Source organism: Centropristis striata, chromosome 6, assembly GCF_030273125.1.
Source record: "Centropristis striata isolate RG_2023a ecotype Rhode Island chromosome 6, C.striata_1.0, whole genome shotgun sequence".
In the NCBI taxonomy this organism is placed as follows: domain Eukaryota; kingdom Metazoa; phylum Chordata; class Actinopteri; order Perciformes; family Serranidae; genus Centropristis; species Centropristis striata.
The window spans coordinates 6,694,433-6,717,317 of NC_081522.1; the positions used below are offsets into that span (position 1 = coordinate 6,694,433).

At 42.2% G+C, this 22,885-nt stretch overlaps 1 protein-coding gene across 1 annotated transcript in view; it reads right to left on the minus strand.

Moving 5' to 3' along the window:
• si:dkey-82f1.1 (DENN domain-containing protein 2A) overlaps positions 1-22,885 on the minus strand; it is a 41,059-nt gene that overhangs the window by 16,209 nt on the left and 1,965 nt on the right. The window contains exons 3-4 of the mRNA XM_059336020.1: positions 6,471-6,557; positions 1,772-2,815 (exon numbers count right to left, since the gene is read on the minus strand). Of these exons, the coding sequence (XP_059192003.1) occupies positions 1,772-2,815; positions 6,471-6,556 (1,130 nt within the window). The 5' untranslated portion in view covers position 6,557. The remainder of the gene's footprint in view (positions 1-1,771; positions 2,816-6,470; positions 6,558-22,885) is intronic.

Below are 22,885 nucleotides of genomic sequence, written 5' to 3' on the forward strand. Positions count from 1 at the left end.
CATAATGATGTCAACTGTTGTGCATTGGCCCTGATGCATACAGTAAAGTAAAGCTAAACAGAGTAAATGACCATGGAGTTAAATAAACACCCTTTTGTAAGCTTTACAAACGTAGGATTTATGAAGAGCTCTTGCATTGCATTTAGATGAACCTAGGTGTACCTTATAAACTGGAAACTCGGTGTATTTGTTCACACACACAAAAATGCACATGACAGCGGACAGAAAGAAAGCCTGACCAAACAAAGGGCTTGACACAGCACACTTGAGCAGAGTGAGGCCTCCACATATGGTATGGAATGTAACAGATCCAAGCCAAGCTCCAAACAAGAATTCAGACCACTGAGAAAGTGAACAATAGATGAACTCCAATACTGCAGAGTTCACATTTTTTGGTTTTCTTACAGAGCTCAGCTTGTTTGACTATAAACATCTGAATTTGAATACTACTCCAAATTCAAACATGTTAAATGCTCTTGACAGAATATGTGATTCAAATTCTGAATCAGACTTAATAAGTACACACATTTTTTACATTAACAAATGCCTGACAACACATTTATGATAGCCGCAGGTCTTGCACAATCATTTTTACTGTCAAGGCTTAAATTCTTGAGAAAAGGAAAGGGCCTCTTTGACATGAGTCACACCACTCTGCGTGTTGTTCTGCCCTTCCAGTAGAGTTTTGGAAAGAGGTATGAGTCGATGTGTACATTCCTCAGATCCAACCAATGAGCTCATTCTTTAAGATATTTAGAAACAGGATGATGTCACCGGTGGTTTTGATTTACAGCAGATGTGGGAGATGTTGTTCACCTCAGTGTTTGGTTGGTGATGGTGGAGGAAGGGTCACAAGATAAACTGAGCCATGACTGTTAATTCTGATTTCACAAGAAACTTTAAATCAATATATTTTGTGTAATTTAGCACCAGTTTAGTTGGGGGGATGGTTCAGTAAAGGTCTTAAAGAGAAAGTTGGGATTTTTTGAAGTGAGGTTGTATGAGGTACATTTTCAGTGTATAACCTAGAGTAGATGGCAGGAGCGGGATGCTATGTACTGCTGAGGACGGAGGCAGCAGCTAAATGTATTTTCGCTGCCAAAAAGGCCCATCACCCCCAAAAAGGGCCATCACCCCAAAAAAATCAATATTAGTTGTAGTGTATGCTACATTTAGAATATTTTTCGAAAAATGGGCAACTGAAGCCATTTTACTCTTATTTGACTTATTTGAAAAAAAGGTTTTTTACATTACATAAGACAGGAGTTTGTGGTCAACCGCCTTCATCTCTGCCTGAAATGACCCTTTAAAACACCAAGGAACATGATAACTCAAATAGACAGATTGAGTGCTAGACCAGCAATTCCAATGTTCTGCGAGGCAAAACTACTGTTTTTGCCAATGGACTCTGGTGGTTTTGACAAGAACATAACATCGTCAGTTACCCCATGTAAAGTTAAACAGGACTGCCCAATGCAAGAAACCGTGGTAAAAAATATTCTAAATATAACATACACTTAAACCGATATATTTTTTTTATTTTATGTGGCTAAAATACATTTTGCTGTAGTCTGTCTTCCTCCCTACTTCTAGAAATTGGGGCAACATCTACTGCAGGTAAAACCCTGACTATGGATAGGTGCCTCATACAAAACTACTTCAAAAAATGAATAACGATCCATTTAAGGTCTAGTGTGAGTGAGCCAATGGACTGAGCATCAAAACTAATCATGGCTGCCCATACTTTCATTCTATCAAATTATTGTCTTACCTGTTATTACTTTCCCGGGGTTTGTCCGCCCAGGGTCTCCTGCAAACTCCAGGTGGTGGGCAGGTGGGTAAAGGTGGAGGAGGAATGGAGGGCAAAGGGGGCAAGTTCCTCCTTCCCTTCCCCGAGCTGGGCCCGGAGCCTGGGGTAGTGGGGGGTGTGTGGTGCTGGAATGTTCTCTGAGGTTTAGGTAGAGGGTTTATAGACGGAGCACCTGGCTCACTGTACACATTCTCTGGATCCCCCTCTCTCCTCCTCCGTGACCCACCAGGCCGAACGACGTCAAAAGTCCCAAAAATGGGTTCGTTGCCTCTCTTTTCTGATTCCTCAAGCTCCTCTTTCGAGGGAGGGCAAAAGTAATTCCCTGGAAATGCCAGTGAAGGTCTGTCAGGTACCTCCTTTGTTGCCCTCTCCAGTTTCTTTACATGAGTTAAAACACTTTTCTTGTCTTGGGGTTGTTCTGATGGCTTGGAAGCCCGAAATCCCCTCTCTAAGATCACTTCTCTGTCCTTGTTTGTTGAGCCTTCTGGAGATTTAGGCCTCGAATCTCCCAGCTTTCCAACATTCTCCTTCCCTGAGTCTTGTCTGTCCCAGCTGACAAACCTCTTGCTATCTGTCCTTTGAACCTCTGAAACTTTGGATTCCTTTTTCCTCACTGTCTCAACCTCCTTTTGCGTCGTGCTCAGTGGACATGTTCCTGTAGAAGTTTGCGGGGCGGGCTCCTTTTTGCCCTCCCATTGTGAGATCTTATCGCGGATACTGGCAGTCTTGACCCCTGCTGGGCTCTTGTTGTTGTTGAGCTTGCCACACAGCCCGTTCTCCATGTTGGGAGTCCGAGGGTCGTTAGTGGAAGTGGCTCTCCTGTGAGCCAGCATGGTGTCAGGAGGACCCGGGCTGCCGCTCTGGCTCAGTAGGGGAGACACGGGACGCTTGGTGGACACGGCGGTGTCCCTCCTGTCTCTGTCCCCTGGTGACCCACACACCTCTTGGCGCCGGGGCACCGCAGACGACGGAGCCTCCCCGATCTTCAAGCCACAGCACTGGAGCCTAGAACCACATGCAGAAAAATCAACATACGCACTTTGCATGTTTTCTTTAACCTTGGAGAGAGTTGCAAACTACAAACAAGAAAAATATTATGTATTCTAGAGAAAAATGCTCATAAATTAATGAAGTAATGACTATTTGGTAACACTTTACAATAACCATAATTTATAAATGGTAAACAGATCAATCATCATTTATAAACCATATATAGGCCATTTAGAATGGTAAATACATAATTTATTAATGTTTAACTAACTAGATAATTTTTAAATGGCAAATAGATGGTATATTAATGCAAGTTTATAGTTACTTTACCATTGACAAACAATTAAATTATAATTGATAGTGTATAAATAGCATTAGTTGCACTCATTATAACATATTTAACACCATATTAAGTATGTTAATGATTTTGAAATGATTCATATACCTTTAAGTAATTGGTTGAAAACATTTAAAGATTAAATATGTATAGCACTTTGTAAATGGTTAATAATTGTTCTATAAACCATCTATAAACATCACTTAGTTGGTTACTGTAAAGCGTTACCGACTATTTTTATTAAGTGTAAATGTCGAATAAAGGCTGTTTCAAATGAAACATAGAATATATGTTGATAGTTAGCCTTAACAAAACCTGCTTGTATTACTAATGCCCCTCTGAAAAACTAGTACCTTAAGACCTATCTGAAAAATAGATTGCCATAAATAATATCTTATATATCCAGGCCAAACAAGTTTATTAATCCAATGCATATGGTGCTTGACAATATTATTTATAGCTATAAAATGAGATATTGAAACTGTCTTGAATTGCCCATCTTGCAGAAAGGGATTGAGGGATATTTTATGATTAACTGGTTGTCATTTACAAGCTAGACTGCCGAGAGGGAACACAAGTAAACCTAAACAAACAGACAAAACATGAAAAGAGTCTTTTCTTAGTAAAGGGACAGCGCTTACCACAACTGATGTGTACTTAATTCAAATCAGATAAACAGAGGGAGAAAGTGCATTGCACTGTTGTCAACGCCTTTAATTTATAGTGCAATTATGTTCACAGAAATGTCAGTCGCTGCCGTCAGTGTACATAGCTAATAAGCATTGTGCTCCCTATGGCTCTTAAAATTGGCCATGCAATGCAAGCACTTAGAATTACATCCAAATAGGTCTTTTTTTATGGGCTAAACAGGAATTCTTGTTAAAAGAACTCAGACGTCTGTTTGGTGCCTCTGTTTTAGCTGTGAGTCACTCCTGGAAGATTACTAGGTCACGACTGTTTGAACTCTGGGTTTCGGGGTCAAAGTTTACAAGTTGCACACAAAGCTATTTCTGGAGTGGAGATGAAAGTATACACAGAGGAGGGGAGAGGCCCAAGTGTAGACGTGCATCTTTTCTTTTCTACTCCCAACCCTTGAAACTTTGTTTTGGCCCAAAGACCATTCATCAAATGATTGAATTTCCAACAAACAGAGGAAACATGGCCTTGCTGGGTGACTTCTGATGACATTGCTGGATGTGAAAACCAACAGTCATGCAATCCAGAGGAAATCTCAGGGGGAAATGACTGATTCAAGTTTCCTCAGAGACCCTTAAAAAAAAGATAAAAAACTTGATGTTGTAACGACCGATGAGGGAACCAAATTTTAAATTGCTCTCACTCTCTTTTAAATTGGTTTTATTAGTTTTAGGGCCCTCTCCCCCGTCTCCCTTCCCCCTTTCTTTCCCCTTCCGTGTCCCTCGGTTAAGACAGCAGTTTTTATTAAGCATGAAGCAACAGAGGGGAAAAACTAGGTCAAATAGAAAAGCCAAGTAACAGAGAACAGGAGTAGGCAGGGGGGGTCGAGTGAAGGAGTTATAGGAAAAGTGGAGCAGATGGAGGAGGAACTGAATTTCCCCCACACAGAAAAAAACACTTGTTTGTGATTAAGGGAGACAGAAGCATATTTTTAAAAAGTGGGCAGTATGGAAAGCTTGTCTATCACTCACAGCCAAAGTTGGGCGGAACATGGAGACGAGGGTCAATGAGGGCGGAAGGAGGGAAGGGGGCACAAAAGCATCTCTAACCAGCTGAGCTAATACAGGATCAGCTGATAAGAGAGAGGGTTTGAAATAGGCAAAATGCAAAAAAAGAGTGCAAAAACTCACATCTTTTAAATATATTCCTGCATTGACAATTCCCTAAGAGAAATATAGGCCTACTGATCTTTTGAACAATGGTAACTACAGTAACATGACAGACCCTAAAAACAACAGACATTTAGATCCTCCAGTAAACAATCCCTGTTACTGGCACAAACCAAATCCCTTCATTATAATCTAAAGAGCACTAATGAATATTGCAAGGCAACAGAAGGGCCTATGGAGAGTGGTCATGGAGGCATTAGACACTGGCAGAAGGGGGGCAGAAACTGTATCTAGATGCCAGATGGCAAACCCTGCCCTGCTCTCCAGCCCTGTATTGTTATACAGCTGACCCTAATGGAAAGGGGTGTCTCCACTTTGCTTAAGAGCAGTACAGAACTTTATGATGGTTATGGGAAAATTGCAGTTCTGGCCCAAGCAACATGTGGTGGGGATGTGTGGAGGTATAAGATAGCAGAGTGAAGTGAATTAGTGTTAATTCTGTCAGAAACCTTATCCTGTTCTTTTGTCAATTTTTAGCCAACTAAAAGTCTGGGACGTTAAGTCTTATCCTATTCAAAGAAAAGCTTAACTATTTTAGTTTTAATCAATGAAAACTGCTGACATTTTAGTCTTTTTTAAGTATTCTTCAGATTGTATTAAACATTTCAATCAATCAGGCCTTTTCAATATATCATCTTGTTTCTTTTCCCAAGCCCTGTTGCTGTAGTGTGGGTCAAACTCTAAAAATACAAATCAATTTCAAACCCTACATCCAAGGTTCATAAAGTCTCAAGCCAAATTACATCATCAGGGTTTTTTGTTTCCAAATTTTGAGAGCTCCAGCACAACAAAAAACATTGAAAAACTGTTTTTCGGGACCAAGTGGTACTCCCTGCGAAGAGGTGAAGGGTCCCTTTAATGCTTCATCTTCAGAAAGAAGATATTTTATCATGCATGGTGAATTGATCCGAAGGTTCTACAATGCTCAACCTCTAATGTCAGCAGTGTTGAACTTTTGTGGTGTGTTGTTTCTGGACTGTGGGAGTTTTAACTTCCTTTCAGTGAACCAGATTTTTTAACACAGTCGTTGATTATTTGTGCCTATAATTCCATCCAACATTCGCAAACAGCAGGTCAAACATCTGGTCTATATAAAAAATGAATAGGACTGTTACTTTTACAAAGCCATGTGATATAACCTTGCCCTTTTACTATAAACAAACCAAAGACCACTACCAAGAGGATTGGCAGCCTCTACCTGCCTCAGTTCTACACTAGCTGATCTGATTTCATAGGATATTGCGAGGTAGCCCTCTGGCACAACACAAGAGGAACTGTTGCTCTTCGTCCAGCACAAACAGGCAACGTTTAGTGATGGAAAGCAGCAGCATGGGGAGTCTCACTATGGGGAAATAGAAGCGCTAGCAATACTAGCCAGTGGTGTGAGGAATTTTACTGCATTGACAATTGTTTTATATGGAAGAACCAGTTCAGACAGTTATGGAGAACTGGCTTTTGAGGCACTTACCCGTTGACTGATTGGTAAATACAGTTGTCAGTGTTTGTACAGAGCAGCAGGGCCCTCCCACCGGTCATGGTGCTAGCAGCTGGCATCCTGCAGTCACACAAAGAGAGACAGAGTCAGTTAATGCAATATATTTATATATTGGAGTGAGTGCATCGCATGGATGCTAAAAGTTTATCCAAACATGTTAATGCAAAGCAGGCCCAGAATTCACATTATAGGTCAGGAAGTTGCAAAGAAAAACATTTACAAGTCAAAGAGTTACATAGTATAAATTTAGACAGTTGAAAATATTCCAGCTTGTGTATTTTTTAAACTAAATATATGGAGATGATACGTAAAAAATAAGCAGGCATACAGACTGACAAATGAGAGTTAGGTCAAAAGAAGAGTTGCTTCCCCAGGACTCCCTTAGGGGGAAAAAATCTAACTCTGGTGTGCGAATGTAAACTACCAAATAGCTGAAACCTCTCATTTCTGTGGCGAGCAAAAGTCATTTTCTGAACCAAGCTGCAGCGAAACAGACCTCACAGGTTGCACGCCATCCCCCCAAAATTGGCAAAACCCCACTTGATTAGTAATTGGAGGATACAGATGGAAACAAAGCATAAACACACGCAAGTTCCAGCACCTATGCGGCATTATGGAAAACTTATGGAATATACTAAGACATCCACATTGTAATATAATCAAGCACCATTAGGAAAACATTACTGACAGCAAAAAGTCAGAGAAGGGCATTGAGTTCAGATTTTTTAGGTTATCACTCAGTGTCTTGTCGTTTTGCATTTGCCAGAACAGATTTCTGGAGTATTTTAAAGACAAGTACTGCACACACAGTTTGTTTCTGCACTTCAGATCCTCTCCACAAACTCTTCTTTCAATCCAGAAAATAACTTCCTTAATGTGCTGTGTGTCTTCCAGCACTACACATTTCCCTCTGTTCTTTATTACAGACAAGTAGTGCCAAGGCGAATGTGAGAGGGAGAAATTATTACTTGGTCCATTTGTCAGAGTATAATGAAACCAGATCCACTTGGAGGCATAGCAAGACCATGTGTATGTAACATAGAATTAGAAGTGGTGCACAGTGCTCATGGCTTGGCCTGTGTAAGCTGGTAGAGGGTTGGCATGGAGCAGAACGGCCTGGTCTCTGTCTGGCACTGATGTGGTTAACATAAGAGAGAGGGAAAGGTCAGGACTTACTCCTGTTGGCAGGTATTCACACATTTGTTCTTAAATAAATTCACAGAGACACTAATGCATGCTTTGCCACCCGGCTGCATAGCCACACACAAAACCTCATATAAAAACATACCTACATAGATGTACACGTCCTGCTGCACAGGCCATACCCCAGACCAACTTATGAATGTGTGTGCATGTGTGACTTCAACCAGATGTGCTGGGATACTTTAGGGTATCCGTAGGCCGTTAAACATTTCCTGAGCACGGCCTGGCCTAAACCCAATCCCCCCCCTCCATTCCTCTACCAATAAACCTGCATTAGCTAACCCTGACACTTCTCTCCGTTGCCCCCTGACTATGTCGGGAATGTTAGCGCAATTCAGCCGAATTCCACAAATTGTTGTCCCAACTGGCAGTTAGAAAAAAGGCCACAATTTCGGGTAGATTACGTAAAAAAAAATGCTGCCAAATAGCTGAACTCTTCCTTGAGTTAACAACATAATTGGCCCTCTGGGTCCAGTGTTTTGGAATGATTCTGGGCTTTTCCTTTTTTTTCTCTTCCAGAATGAAAGAAGAAATGGACACTGCGGAAAAGTTGCGGTCTCGTCAAGAGACAAAAAAGTAGACAAAAAGTACAGTGTGTCATTTTTTAGCTTCTACTTTTGCTTACAGCTCAACTTATAGCCCTCCACTGCTTTGTCTTTAACCCCCCATCAGGCCTAGCCCCCCAGAGAGAGGAGGAGGAGGGTTTGCGTCAGCCATCCACCGGCCCGTAGGCCTAAATTATTTTCAGCTGTGAGCTGAGAGGTCACATGTTTGAGGGGAAACATCAACCATTTTTTTCCCTTCCTCCCCCTCCTGATTCTTTTCGCCTTACTAAAACCCAACACAGAAATGAAGAACAGAAATCCTGCTTGGAAAGGGGGGGTGGACAGGGGGGGACTATAAAGAATGTATAGAGCCTACTAGTTTTACAGTTTAATTTTTCTCTAGGTTGGGGAGGGTGTTGGATATCACAGGGGGAGAGGAGAGATGGCAGATATGAATAAAGGGAGCGAATGGAAGAGAAGAGGGGGTTGGGTAGACAGGGGTTGTCAAAACTAAAGAGGAAAATGGATATTGCAAAGAATAATATAAGTATAGTGTTGCACTGTGAAAACAGTGTAGGCTTTTAGGGTGTCCCACTTTATTGTTTGGAGCCCTAAGGCCAAAACAGAAAGTGCTGTTCAGTTCAGATTCTAGTGCCTTAAAAGGCAATTTAGTATATTCACACAATTCTGACTTAGCGGGCTTGAACGCAACTCAAACTTGACTCACACATGCAAGACAGTGCTTCCCAGCACTCGCCTGAACCTGACAAGCAGTAGTAAATTTGATAGCATTGCCAGTTTTACAGCGCTCGGTTACTGAGGAAACTCTTTTTAGGGAGCAGCAAAGAGTTTTGTCTCCTACAACTATTGGCAACTATTGTTAACCCTGACCCTCAGAGCAAGATGGCCACCATAACAATGCAGAGGCTGAGGGAAGCCATCTGCTCCGGCCAATAAAAACATCACAGGAAACTGCCCCCTTCAGCCTTAGCCCTGTGAGGTGTGACAGACCGTGGACACTGTGGCAGAGGAAGTGGTATTGTTCAGCAGCTGGGTGGATGAGTCTTGGGTGGAGAAGATGTCAGCGGAGAGTGTGTTCGAATGGAAATAACTCTTCTCTGATATTTCTGCGAAGAGACATTTATACCTTTTAATGTTGAGGAATACCTATTCCCAGAATCACCTGTTGACTCTATTGTTGGTTTTACTTCATTTAAAATAAATGACCTTCAGATAAAAAAAACTAAACATTACCTTCCAATCCTCAGCTGAGAAATGATTGGTGCTCAGTGAACAGCACACAATCTTAAATGCATTAAAGCCTTTTACTAGACAGAGATAGCAGCAGTCAGGGTCAGATGCAGGGCATCAGCGCCAAGCATCAGTTGCATAACAACCCTGCAGGAGATTTCTATCAGTGGATGGACACTGGATATCTGGCCATGGGCAAATTCTTATAAACATCTACTCACAAACACCACTGAAGGGGGTTGGGGGGGGGGCTATTTGTTTGTTTAAGCTTAATAGCTGAATCATGGTGCTGTCATAAATAGGATCTCAGTTATCAACAAGCACCACCTATTCTAAAAATGTACGATAAAGTGGAAAGTGGAGGGGAATCAGAGGGGTATAATGACTAGAGGCAATCTTGTTTTTTTAATTTTTTTTTATCATGAGTGCGACAAACTTTGAAGTTTGACCTGAAGGCAGCACTGAGGGACCATGCAATAGCTGTAACAAAATGGCTGGTCCTCTATATAGTGGTTATTATGTGACACATCATCTCTGCATTTTCAGACCTTTGTATGAAGGAAAGTCTTTATATGCGTTCTGAACAGTCATATACAAAGGCGGGATTAAAAAGCCTAAGAGGGGTGAGGCATGATAATAGTTGTGATATTATTATTATATTATCATATGATAATATGAGGATAGTGTGTACGTCTCCTGGAAGGCATTGGAAGTGTTGCACTTGTTTGTACCCAAGAAAACGCTGTGCAAAGAATAAAAAAGAGGTAAAGAGACGTTTAAACACTGCTTTGTTCATCACCTCCATACCTGGTTAATGGCTTTATTGTGTGAGTGTGAATGTTGTGTCTGAATCTGCTTAACCGTCTGACAAGCATTCCTGATGAAGCATACAAGCAGCTTTAGACATAGCTGCTTCGGCTCAGTTGTTTTTGGAGCTAAATAGTAACCTAAGAGTGCTAAAACGCTAATGCTAATGTTAATATATGTGCAGTTAAAACTATAAAGAGTAAATACATTAATTTGATACACCTCAGAAGTAGTGACTAACTAAAGTGTTTGAAATTAGTGGCAAAAGATGGGAAAATCAATTAGGCATTGGGACAAAGATGGACAGGTGAACAAACAGCTCAATCAACTGACAATGAGTCAGAAGAGCCATGCCCCTGCTATGACAAAAAAAATAGAAATGTTCCAGAAATAAGTAGTAAGTGGAAGAAACAAAGTCGAAAGACCAAGTTGAAATATTTGCAAGTCATTCTCATTTTAATCTAAAGAGTCATTTGAAGATCCTTCGCTCCTACAGCCATCAGGCTGTCTCATTCTTCTAGAGATTCGACCAGATTAACTGAATTTCCCCTCGGGGATAAATAAAGTAATTTTAATTTGATTTTGATTGACTGAGTCAAGGTGAATTTGATATACACTTAGATATAGATATACATCTAGGGACCCTATGCTATTTTCCCATTGGCTCACAGGGCGACTTACACCCTTCTCCACAGAACAGGCTACTGCATTGACTCCACACATCTGGCACCCTGTGTAAACTCAGTACTATTTGTCCTTGGTAGGCTCATAGAGTTGTAAATGAATATCTGATTCACAAAGACTTGGTACATTTGTGTCCAATATGTTAGCCAGCACACAGATTACTCAGCAGAACACACGGCTTTCATAGATTCCACTTAGCTGAACTGTTTTCTGTTATTCTGCACTCACACAATGTTTGATTCACAGAGAGGAGAAAAATAATCAGCCTGGACTCATTCAATGGCAATGTGATGACACACACACTTCCATACACATTTTCCACGATGAGTGCCTCTTGTGTCAGTTATGAGTTAGCTTATAAGTGCTCTGTTTTCGGGACTGCTGTGAATCCTACTGTCGGTGATAAACTAGAACACTTTCTCCTTAATACTCTTCACAGTGCACAAGTGTAGACAATATCAGCTGAGACAGTGATATTGTCAGTCTGTGTTTTTGGTTTTTATCTTTGTTGTTGAGCTCTTTGTGCCTGTCATCTGTAAGTATTGGCTCTTGTTGATAATCAGACCAAGTTTTGCTGCTGGTGTTGAATTAGCTTTATCACACTGTATGCAGGTGGTGCTGTCAGTGTTTTATAGCAAGCTTTATCAGGCCTCTGAGTAGTTGTCAGCGAGCTGTTGGCTGGCTGCTGCTACAGTGCTCTGGAGGCCTGCCTGCCTGCCCGCCTCTCCCCAACAGCTGCTTTTCATAAAGATTTCATCCTCCCCTCTATCGCTCGGTCCCTCCATCCCTCTGTCCAGCCCTGCAGAAACAGCTAACACCATGACATCATCATCCCTTGCTTGTTCTTCCCTAAACTGCTCTCTTTTTCTCTCTGTCATTTCGAAAGACCTAAAAAGGGCAAAGTCGCTCGCAGCCCACGCTGCATTTCACAGTTATCAGGACTTGGAGTCACACAAAATACAGAAAGCAACCAAACGGAGGCAGCCACTAAATCACTTGTCATCTTGTGAGTGAGGTTTTACGGAAAACTGGGACAAGTAAAGAACATGATAGCTCAAAATGGGAATTATATACTGGGAAGAAAAAAAAAATGTTTTTTCCTTTTGCACCCACGCTTATTGAGGACCCTATTCCCTACAAGATGTGGTTCACTATAGCATGTGCCAAAGCCTTGCCTGCAATCAATTTAACACACCACTGCACATTTAGCCGGCTCTTTCTGGAATGGCAAACCGGGCTGCTTTTTTCCTCCCCGTCCTTCACTCTTTTGATTTCTTCCTTTCATTATCTCTCTTCCATTCCCACTCAGTCTTAGAGTTGTGGGGACAAAATTATGATGAAGGAGGGAGGGATGGATAGGAGGAAAGGATAGAGGGGGACAGGTTTTTAATCCAGCTCTCTTACTCTTTCATACTGAAATGTACAACATCCTACCTTCTGCAGATATGGAGCAAAGATTATTCATGCACAGCCAATTTGTTTTGCACACTGCCGGGTTGCCAGATCTGACATGAAGTGTTTGGTTTGAGCGATATGGGGATTTCACAGTGACTGACATGCTGCCTTGACCTGGTGGGCTTTGACAGAGTTTCCCCTGGTTCCGCAAGAAGTAGAAAAGGAAGGGTTGATGGTAAAGGAAAGGATGTATGGAGAGGAGGAGGGAAGGAGAGGGTCGGGCAAATAAACAATGGAATTTTATCTGAGCAGTAGTCTCCCTCTCTCTTTTTCTCTCTCCGTTTCAGTCTCTGTGTCCTGTTCAGGGCCCCTGCTGCTTTCCCAAGCTGATTTCATAGCAAGGCCTTGGACATGAGCCAAACAGGCCAACTCTATGACTATGCGTGCCTGTATCTGCGTGTGTATCTGCTCATGCATGCAATTGACAGCCAGAAAGTGTGTTACAAGCCTTGAAGCCACAAACTTGTATTTATCAGTTTTTCTGCATGCAATGTTAACCTCTCTTCCATCATCTTAATCTCTGTTTTCACACACATTACTTTCCCATCATTATCTCTCGGTTCTATATCCAATCATGGACCACAGGGATCTCGTTGTATGATGTACAGTGGTAAAGATTCCTATCAGCTGGCGTTAGGGGCGAAAGACAAGCGCACACACATACAGTGAATGTTCAAGCCAGCATGCTGTCCAGTGTCCTGTCCAAATCAATTGATAGTCCTTCTGCCCTGCTGCGCTATGTCCTCTTGCCCCTCTACTTCTCCCCTTTCTCCCTCCATTGTTAGGAGAGGATGGACGTGAGACAGCATTGAAACTGGGTTAGCCACAGAACCAGACAGGAACAGACGGGGGATACCACAAACAATTAATTTCTCCCTGCATGTGTTTTTTCTTATCAATCCACTCTAAATATAACACAACAGTGTCCATTGTTGTATTTCTAACGCCACACATATAGCATTTCTTGTTATTGTGGTTGTCGTATATTACTGAGACTCTGACGGCCCTGGTGTTTACAGTCTATCCCGCTGGGAGCTGGAAGAATGGGCCAAAATATTACCTCAGAAAATGTATAAACAAACCTTAATTATAATAGGGGCCACAGAGGAAGCCACTATGAATGTAATTATGGTGCACAGTCACAACAGAGGGACAGAATGCTGCACCAGTTGGCCTGTGCATGAAATGAATAGTTATTTTGTGTTTGTGCACACAAACTAACAGGAAGTGTGAAGTGAGTTGCGTTTGGGACTAAAACTGACCTTGTGTGTTTCCTGAAATGAAGTCATCAAACTTCTGCAGAGCAAGTTTTTTTTGCTAACAAATTCCTCCAGTACAGTAAGAACTTCAGTGTGTTGTTGATAAATGGGGCAGCTCTGACTAACACAAGGTCAAAATGGCAGCAAACGGAAGGAAAACTCCAGACAAACTCAGCAAAATCTTCCTAAAAGTCCTTCTGACTCACTCCACCTGTCAGAGTTTACAAATGACCATCCAGTAACAGTTTAACCACAGGCTTTTGATGGGGAAGGTCTCCCTTTTCCCTTTGGTGTTTGTGGTTTCCATTCCACATTCCACTGATTGCAAATGGTGCAGTTTGCAAGCTAATGATGCACTAAAGTCTCCAAAGCGATAAGTCCTGCCTACAAGTTTGGAGGGAGCGCCTTTGACACTGTTGGCCTGATAAAAGGTGGAAATTAATTGGATAATTGAAAAAGATTTGTGGAAGCTTTTAAGCATAATACGTTTAAAAAAAAAAATGGAATGAGCTTGTGGAAAATTGGATTATAAATTGATTCTTCCATCTCAACAATGGCTTTTACCAACGCCAACAAATACAAAGAGGCCTTAACTAGCTCAATGAAGAGGAGAGAAGCCTCACTACCAGAGAAAAAGACAAGATCATCACAATGAGAAGTGAAAGAGAAGTGGAGGAGGAGGAGGAGGAGGAGGAGGAGGAGGAGTATGAAACTGTCTTGGAGGCAGAGCAAACAAATCTCTCTCTATCCCCCCATCTGGGAGAGGGTGTCATGTTACGTCTCTTTGCAGAGTCGGAGCATCTGTCCTTCGACTCCCTCCCACAGACATGTCAGCCCCTCCTCCCCACAGAAAGAAAGCTCCGATCAGCAGAGCTCCTGACTCATCCTTAGTCTGCTCCCAATTACCCCGCTGGCTCCACAGACCAGTGCCCATGCCAACAAGTCCTGGAGCCTGCTTTTAAAACAGCTCTTCGGCCTGCACAACCCCATCCTACACTGCCTCCATCAAATAAAAAAAAAATTGGTACATTTGCAGCTGAAGCACGACACCAGCTTCAGCCAACATCGAGAGATGCTGTGATGCTGAAGGGCTCTGTATGCTACATAACTTCCCGAAAGAAACAATCAGACAACTGAGTTGTGCAACCAGACCCATGTACTCAAGACATTGTTTTATTATTTTTGCATACTTCGACTATATTTTGCACAGCCATATTCTACTGCTTCTATCTATAATGTTTGAGCCATGCCAGCAGCATGACTCTAGGGATAACAATGCCAGTTTTTCATTCAGCTGGATGCTCAGTCTATCAATTAGTTTGGTACCGATTTAAATATATCAACAACGATGCGGTAGATAGCTATGGATATTTTTACAGATATCCAGCTTCACTTGAGGATTTATTCTTAATTCTAGTAGCAGGTTAAATGTATCACTTATTCAGTGAAATATCTTAAAATCTACTGGCACCAAATTTGGACTGGCACCAAATTTTGTATGGATATTTATAGTTCCCAGATGATGTATTTAAACAACACCGGTGTTCTCTAACGGTTCCTGTAGCGCCACCATGAAGCTTACATTTGTAGTTTTGAGTGCAATGTCCTGAAAACTATTTGTGGAATTTGCACAGATCTGAACATTTGTACAGACATTCCAACACTCAAGTGCTAGTTTTTAATTATTAGCATTCTTACAAGCTACATTAGGAAAGTAATATATTGTGTGTTAAACATCAGCAATTAGCATTGGCATTGTGAGCTTGCTGACCTTAGCATTTGCCTCAAAGCATTGCCATGTCTAAGCACAGCCTCACAATAAAGCTTTTCTGAATCTGAAATGGTGCTACCCCTTTAAATTTTTCTGCTCAGCTCCCTTCATTCCAAAGACAAATTAGTGTACACCGTGGGCTCATCTGGCAGTGAGAAACAAGACCTTGGTGTAGATGCACCTGCGGTTGGAGCACTGTGGTTGCAGCAAGCATAAATCATCACTGACAGAGTAAGTAAGGCCATTGACAGGAAAGCTCGCCAAACAAAAGAAGCCATGGAGCTCTTCCTGGCACCGAGTCTCACTGTTTGGCAGGCAGTGATGAATTTCAATGGATGAGGTCATTCATAAACAGCCACAGGTAATATGCCAGGTGATAGACACACACACCTTCTGTCGTCTGCAACCACAGCTGTATTCTGTTTCACCGTGCCTTTAAATACAGGAGACAGACATGGCGTGTCCTACACCTCAGACAATACATGTCTCTGCTGTTAACAATGCCCAACAGGCCTGGGTTTAACACGTGAGGAAGTGTCATTGAATACACCATCATTCACATGGAAAAAGACTCCCTAGAGTGAGCTGTATTTACAGCATCTGATATTACAGTGGGCTGACACAAAATGCAGGATTTTTGAGCTTGATGGTAAAACCTTTCCTCTTTAAAACAGGCTCAGCCGCAGTTAATGTGCAGTAGAGAGGGCCTACAGATCCTTTCAACAATAACCTGGCTTTTTCAGCACACTAACATTATTCTCTGGGCCCCAGATCAAATTTCTCCTCCAAGCCACAGTCTCTAAGCTGAGCTCCAAAGCCAAAATCCTCTCCTCTCCTTCTCCTTCCTGTTTTCCCCCCTCCTTCACATTTTAAGGGTTCCGCCTGAGAATTCCCACCAGAGCTCCCCCGTCCCATCCCTGCTCCCCTGCTCCTCTGCAAGCTTGCACAGAAACAGATTTTTATAATTCACCCACCGAGGGGTCATCCCCAGGGGAGCCGAGCAAGGCGAGAGCTTGGGAAAGTGCTCTTCCGGAGTGTAAACTCCAGAGTCAGAGTAAGAGCCGACGTTTTTGACCTCAACACACCCTGTGACCGACAACTGTGAGCCTGAGCCAAGACCGCCAGTGGATGAAAAACTGAGTGAAATGGAGAGGGGTGTTTAGCACCGCCAAAGCAGGCCAAACTAAACTGATCCAAAGGTGTGTGCTTCCGTAATAATCTCCTCAGGACAAATTGTACTTTGTATTTTGTATTTTAGGTTAGCAAAGACTAAATAATTCTTAAATTATGTCTCCGATCAAGTCACTTCAGTCTGTTGCTGAACATTCTTTTGGTTAAAATGTTTAAGCTAACAGTTGTAGTTCAATTAAGGAAATCAAATAAAAAATCTTGACTAAGTTACCAGAGAAAGATTTTAGTCTGATCAGCCTGACAGTTCCAAAGTATTCATACTAGTGTGATATAAAGCCAAAAAAGTCCCCTTAGCATTTCTGAAACTGTAAAAAGCAAGACACATGTCTGATCAACAAATGTATGCATTGTATCGTAAATACCGGGCAATATAACAAGGGGAATAGTTCTGTAATGTAACTGAGCCTACCCCTTTTCAACCTATAGCTACGTATATAGAGCTGAAAAGCACTCACATAGACTGACACCAGCCTCAGCAAATACAACTTGACAGTGTATAGCAACATAGGAAGGATGAGATTATTGTAACCATCATTTCACTGGAGACAGACAAAGAGAAAACTACCACTTTCCCAGCTCAAGAGCTTAGCAACACAGTGTTTAGATATCATCAGACATCAAAGCCGCTCTGTGTCTGCAGTGTGTCTCGGGAATCTACTCATTAAGTTGTTACACTTGGATGAAGATCCAGACATTGTTTTAATTCTCATTATATGGTGGATCCCTAAATTTACAGGTAAACAAAATTCTTCTCATTCTCATTTAAGCAGCAAGAGAAAGAAAAAGAGAAGAGAAATAGATGATGATTTGAAGGTCATTGCTCTTACAGTTCTTCCATCTCAAATATACACACACGCTGCACACAACCAAACTAACAAAGCATGCGGTAACCTTTTCCCATTTTGCTTGGAATGCTCATTATAACATGGCAACCAGAGCCTAAATCAACGAGCTGTATAGCCACATTAGAGTTTCACTTTGAACCCAGATGGACGCATTCCTTTCCAGACGGCAGCCTTCCACACATACAAGCTCTTTTTCCGAGCTGGGGATGTCAAACAAATGGTACATGCATGTTCATGTGCAAGTACAGCATACTGATGGATGTTAAAGCATGTGTGGGCATGTGTTGTATCCATCGGTCAGTGCATGTTCTGGTCTATATTTCTATGTCTGTGTTTTATTTGGCCTGTGCCTGTCTTCTTGCACATGTTTGTGTGTGTTCGGGTTTATGCCACCGCCACATGCTGCCAGTGGGCACGAGCTGCAAAGCCAAACCAAGCTTGAAACACTAGGCTTTTGGATTGTCTTCCTCAACATCGGTTTGCTGTGATGACTCTCTCAGTCCACATCACAGCACCCTGCCATGATAAACTGCTTCTGTCTTTGCCCCTCTCTCCTAACTGAACCCTGCTAGAGACCCACATTTTTTTTTTTTTACTGTAGTCTGTGTAAACAACGCAGCGGGACAGGGATTCAGCCTGCCATGTCCTATTAAAAGTCCTAATTAGAGTCACAGCAACCATTTTCTCTCAATGGTCCCATTTCTTTTAAATATAAAACTCAGACATTCAGCAGACAGAGCAACAGCTTGCAAGCGACAGGCAGTGAGAGCATATATACTGTATGTGTGTGTCAGGGTTGATGGAGCATCTAATGAAAAAAACATTGGCCCACTGTCAACTGGATGAATGCCTCCAGTATCCAGTGTGATGGTATGCATTATCCATGCATGTATGTGTGTTGGTTTGACTCTAACAAGGACAGGGTTACGGGTGTTTAAGATGGTATGCATTATCCATGCATCTGTGTATGTATGTGAGTCTATAAAGGGGGTGGTGGGTGTTTTTGATCATGACTAAACCCATGGCCATCTACCAACATCACAGACAATACGTTCCCCACCATATCTTCGAAACAAGAGGAATTCTTTCACCATCACCACAGGACACATTCTTTCTGAGCGCGTCACCAGGGCGACAACAGCAGCTCGGGGACGGCAGGAGATTGGCCCGGTGGGGTCTTTAAGTTGCAGGCCGCCCCGCAGAGTGCCTGTCAAAAGCCAGTTCCTGTAAGAGGAGGGGTATACAGGCTGTAACCTCCTAAAGGCCTGCTGTCACTTCTCTGAGCAGAAAAGAATAGAGAAGACAGATGTCGCTGGCAACACACACACACACACACACACACACACACACACACGCACACGCACACACACATACATATACATGCAGACTAAATGTTACCACAAACACATACACACACACAACAGTTGTAAATGTTTGTAAAATGTGAATGTAAATCGTGTCTGCATGTAAAAATGGGGCATCTAATAGTTAACTCTCTTGTAAATTGAGGCCATGGTGTCAACATGAAGCTAAACAGCGTTTTCCTGGATGCATTTGCACTCTAGTGACTCATACCAATCATCAAGACCGATTTCTCAACTTCAGCATGCTTCCAAGAAAGAAATAGCAAGCGGATTCAGTTGTGAGAGATGACAGACTTAGTCACGACGCTAAACATCTGGTGTTTGAGTTTTGTGGAGTTGTTTTTTTTCCCTTACAAAGCATGCATACTAATAATAAAAATCTGTTCACCTCTACTTAGTGGATTTAAGACCTTGTGTGTTGCGTGTGTTGATATGTCAGGGTGTGTTTATGCGAATAATCCTGAGTCACAAAGAGTGAAAAGATGAATAGGCATTGGGTGAGAATGCCATGGATATGAGTGTGTCAGTGTTTTGGTGTGAAAGACGGTAAAGAGGGAAAGTAACAGAGGAAAATATCCAATTAGAGAAATGCCCTGAGAATGAATGAGTGTCTGAGAGTCAAATGAATCACTCAAGGAAGAAGACTAAGCAATTCAGTGTTAATATTCCAACTGATGAATACAAGGTCACAAATACCCATTTTTCAACCACAGTGCACATTGTCTTGCACAGCAGTCATGCAGACAGTTAGCCTCTACCCCTGACTCAGAACGTAAACAACTGACCCAATTTGACAGACCAGTGTGTGTGTGTGTGTGTGTGTGTGTGTGTGTGTGTGATAGCAACACTGGTACACACACACACACACACACACACACACACACACACACACACACAAACAATGGCTCCACACCAGATCCCCTTTACAAGATTGCAGCTCACTTATTACAACTTTGCTGACTGGCAGACAGACAGTCCCTCTGTCTTTATCTCCAACTCTATAAACCTCCTCCTCACAGCGCCGGAGAGTCAGCCAGTCTCAATTCAATAAACTCTCAACTTTACCCAGTTGAGTAAATACGACACCAGGACAGAAAGAAACAGGAGAGCAGAGGAATGTTGATTTGTGCTCCATAAAACTGCTATTAACCTGCTGAAGCCGTTCATTTATGCCAATACGAAAATTACACTGAATTTAAGAGGTCACGCGGAAAGTGGTCCCAAATCAAAGAGCGCTTCAGCCGCTATAATCAAGTATATTAAATCAAATGTTCCAGTGTTCTCGGGTTTAATGATTGCCCAGCAGGCTGAACTAACTGAAGAAGCTGCTGAGATGGATTACGCTGGCTGGTTGATAACCATCTCTTTAGGGTCAGTGCTTATAGGACACAGCAAACATTCCTGTTACACTGTGGCATGACATGCAACAGAGCATCCGTTATCTCACATGAAGTAATATGACCGAGTCACATTACACAGACGCATGGATATGCATCAAACTTAAAGGTGCCCTAAGGAGTTTTTAACCACTGTAGAGCATATTCTAATGAAAATGTCCTGAAATTGTTTGTATCACAAGTTCTACGAGCATGGGCATGTGTATATGTATGCCAAAAACTACATGTTTATTCTAGTTGCAGAGTGAAGTAATGAGGTGGGAAAACTTCACATTTGTTGCTCGTAGGAACTATACATTAATCTACCCAATACATTGGTAAATAAAACTGGTATCACATCAAAAACTGTCCATGTGCACACAGACACAGTCAAGAAATGTACTGTAGAAGCCGTCCTTTTTTCCTGCAATTCCACATCTTGTCTGTTGTTGGCAGTAAGGTAAACAATACAGCAGTTGAGGAGAAGTTGGTCTTGCAAGTTTCACAATGTTTCCAAACACCGATAAACTTTTTGCAAATGTTTTATGAGGTAGGAAATACATTCAAGATGTTTTGTTAGCCCTCAGGGTGTATTTTGTTGAGAAATACAAACAAAATTGTGTTTGTTTACAATAAAAACTCCACATGGTGGACGGATACGAATCATTATTGTTTTTATATCTCCTGGAACATACCAACTTCTTAGAATATGACCAACTATTTGACCAACAAATATTTGTTAATTCACCAGTCCCCTTTTCATCTTTCAATGATGTCTTTGTTAAAACAAAGCATAGTCAGTGCTGCTGTGTTTTACAGCGGTTTCCTGAAATCACTTAGAAATTGAATATGATGTGTACAAATACAATATGATGATATCTTTTTCATTCATTCGTCTGTTAAAAAACACTGGTTATGCAGGCAGTCCTATTTTGTGTGTCTGTTTCACCACTGTGGCTGTTGCTGCTTGCGCCAATTGCCCAGTTTCCTGAACAAACTGTTGTTGCTGCTGCTGCTTGAAATTCAAAATGAATCACTCCCTGGGCATCAGAGTACTAACTGTCATTAATTGGCCATCAATCTTATATTTTAAACATCCATGAAACCAGTAAGATTATTCCTCACTGGCATTCTATTTGACCGTTAAAAAAACTTAAAAACTCTCGAACTCAACTGCAGTTTTCATCACGAGTGACCATGAATCCACAAACAACTTGTTATCCCTAATCCTTGAAAAGCACTCCAACTTTTTGGAGCCACCTGAACTCCTCTGTCCTCCCTGGGGAGGTCTCCACCCCTGCCTGCCTCCTCACAACAATACAAGCGGTGGGACTCTGCATGAAGAGGTGCCTTTGTTCACAGTGAAGAATGCTCATCTCACTTATCCTCTCCTCTTTGCTCTCTATCCCCTTCAACAAGCCGGTTTGGAATGTGATGGTTTTAGTGCACCCTCTGACTGTTCTCCAAATGGTCACCAAATCATCTTTTTACACTTTGTTTTCATTTACTGAGCAGATGAGAGCCGACAGCCATTGAGTGTATGCGTATGTGTGTGTGTGTGTGTGTGCTCAGATACTTCAGTGAGGTACAGATGAGTCTCTTGTGGGCAGCAGTAATGGACTTGCTGCAGACAGTTTGAGACTGGCTACTTGAGCAACACTCAGGCATACTTTAACTGGAGCCAAAGCAGTCCAGAATGAAATACGGCTCAAATAAACACAGACAAAACCACATCCTAACATTTACCATCCATACTGCTTTCAGCATAGACATACATTCTGTCCATGGACACACACACGCATGCTGACACATTCAAGGTCGCGCGCAAGCACGTACATTTAGACTATAGAGAATATGTGAGGTGGCTAAGTTGATGGACGTGCAAGAAGGTAGATCCTCAAGCAATATGGATTATTTGCTGACCGAGCAGAGCACTTTGGGTCAAAGAAAGTATGGTATATACAGTGTATTATGCTTTATAGATGAAATCCAGATTTTACTACAACTTCACTTACTTTCTTTTTGCTAACATTTCTAAAAAAGGACATGCAAGCACACATGATCACATAGGGAACCTCTATAACTTTTCACATTACCTTTCTGAGCTGGGTGAGCCCTGATGAAGTGCTCTTGGGGTAGCTTCTCATTTTGCGTAACCTGACCCAGCAGAAGACAGCATCCACTTGCATGGTTCCTTTCCTCCTAAGTAGTTTGCCTTTTTCTCCCTCTGTCTTTCTCTCTCTCTTCCACGGTTTGTACACCCCTACCCCTGCCTCCAACTTCTCTCACTTTGCATAGCCCCTGTCTGTACCTCCCACATATACACACAGAGAAGACACAGAGTGCACCTCCAAGCGCACAAAAACTTTGAAAAAGGCACAAAGTCAGGGAAATCCCTCCTCCCGTCCAGCCTCCAGGCTGAAATGTTTACAGCTCTTTCTCCACTCTCTGCTCTCAACCACACTCACTCATTCGTGCTCCTATCTCTGAATGACGCTGGCTCCTTCTCTTTCTCTCTCCCCTTCTCAAACTTTTCCCACCCCCCTCCCTTTCTTGCTTCCTCCCTCCTTCTCCCTTCTCTCTCTCCTCCCTCTCCATTTTCCATCATCACCCCCCTCCACATCCCCTCCCACCCAC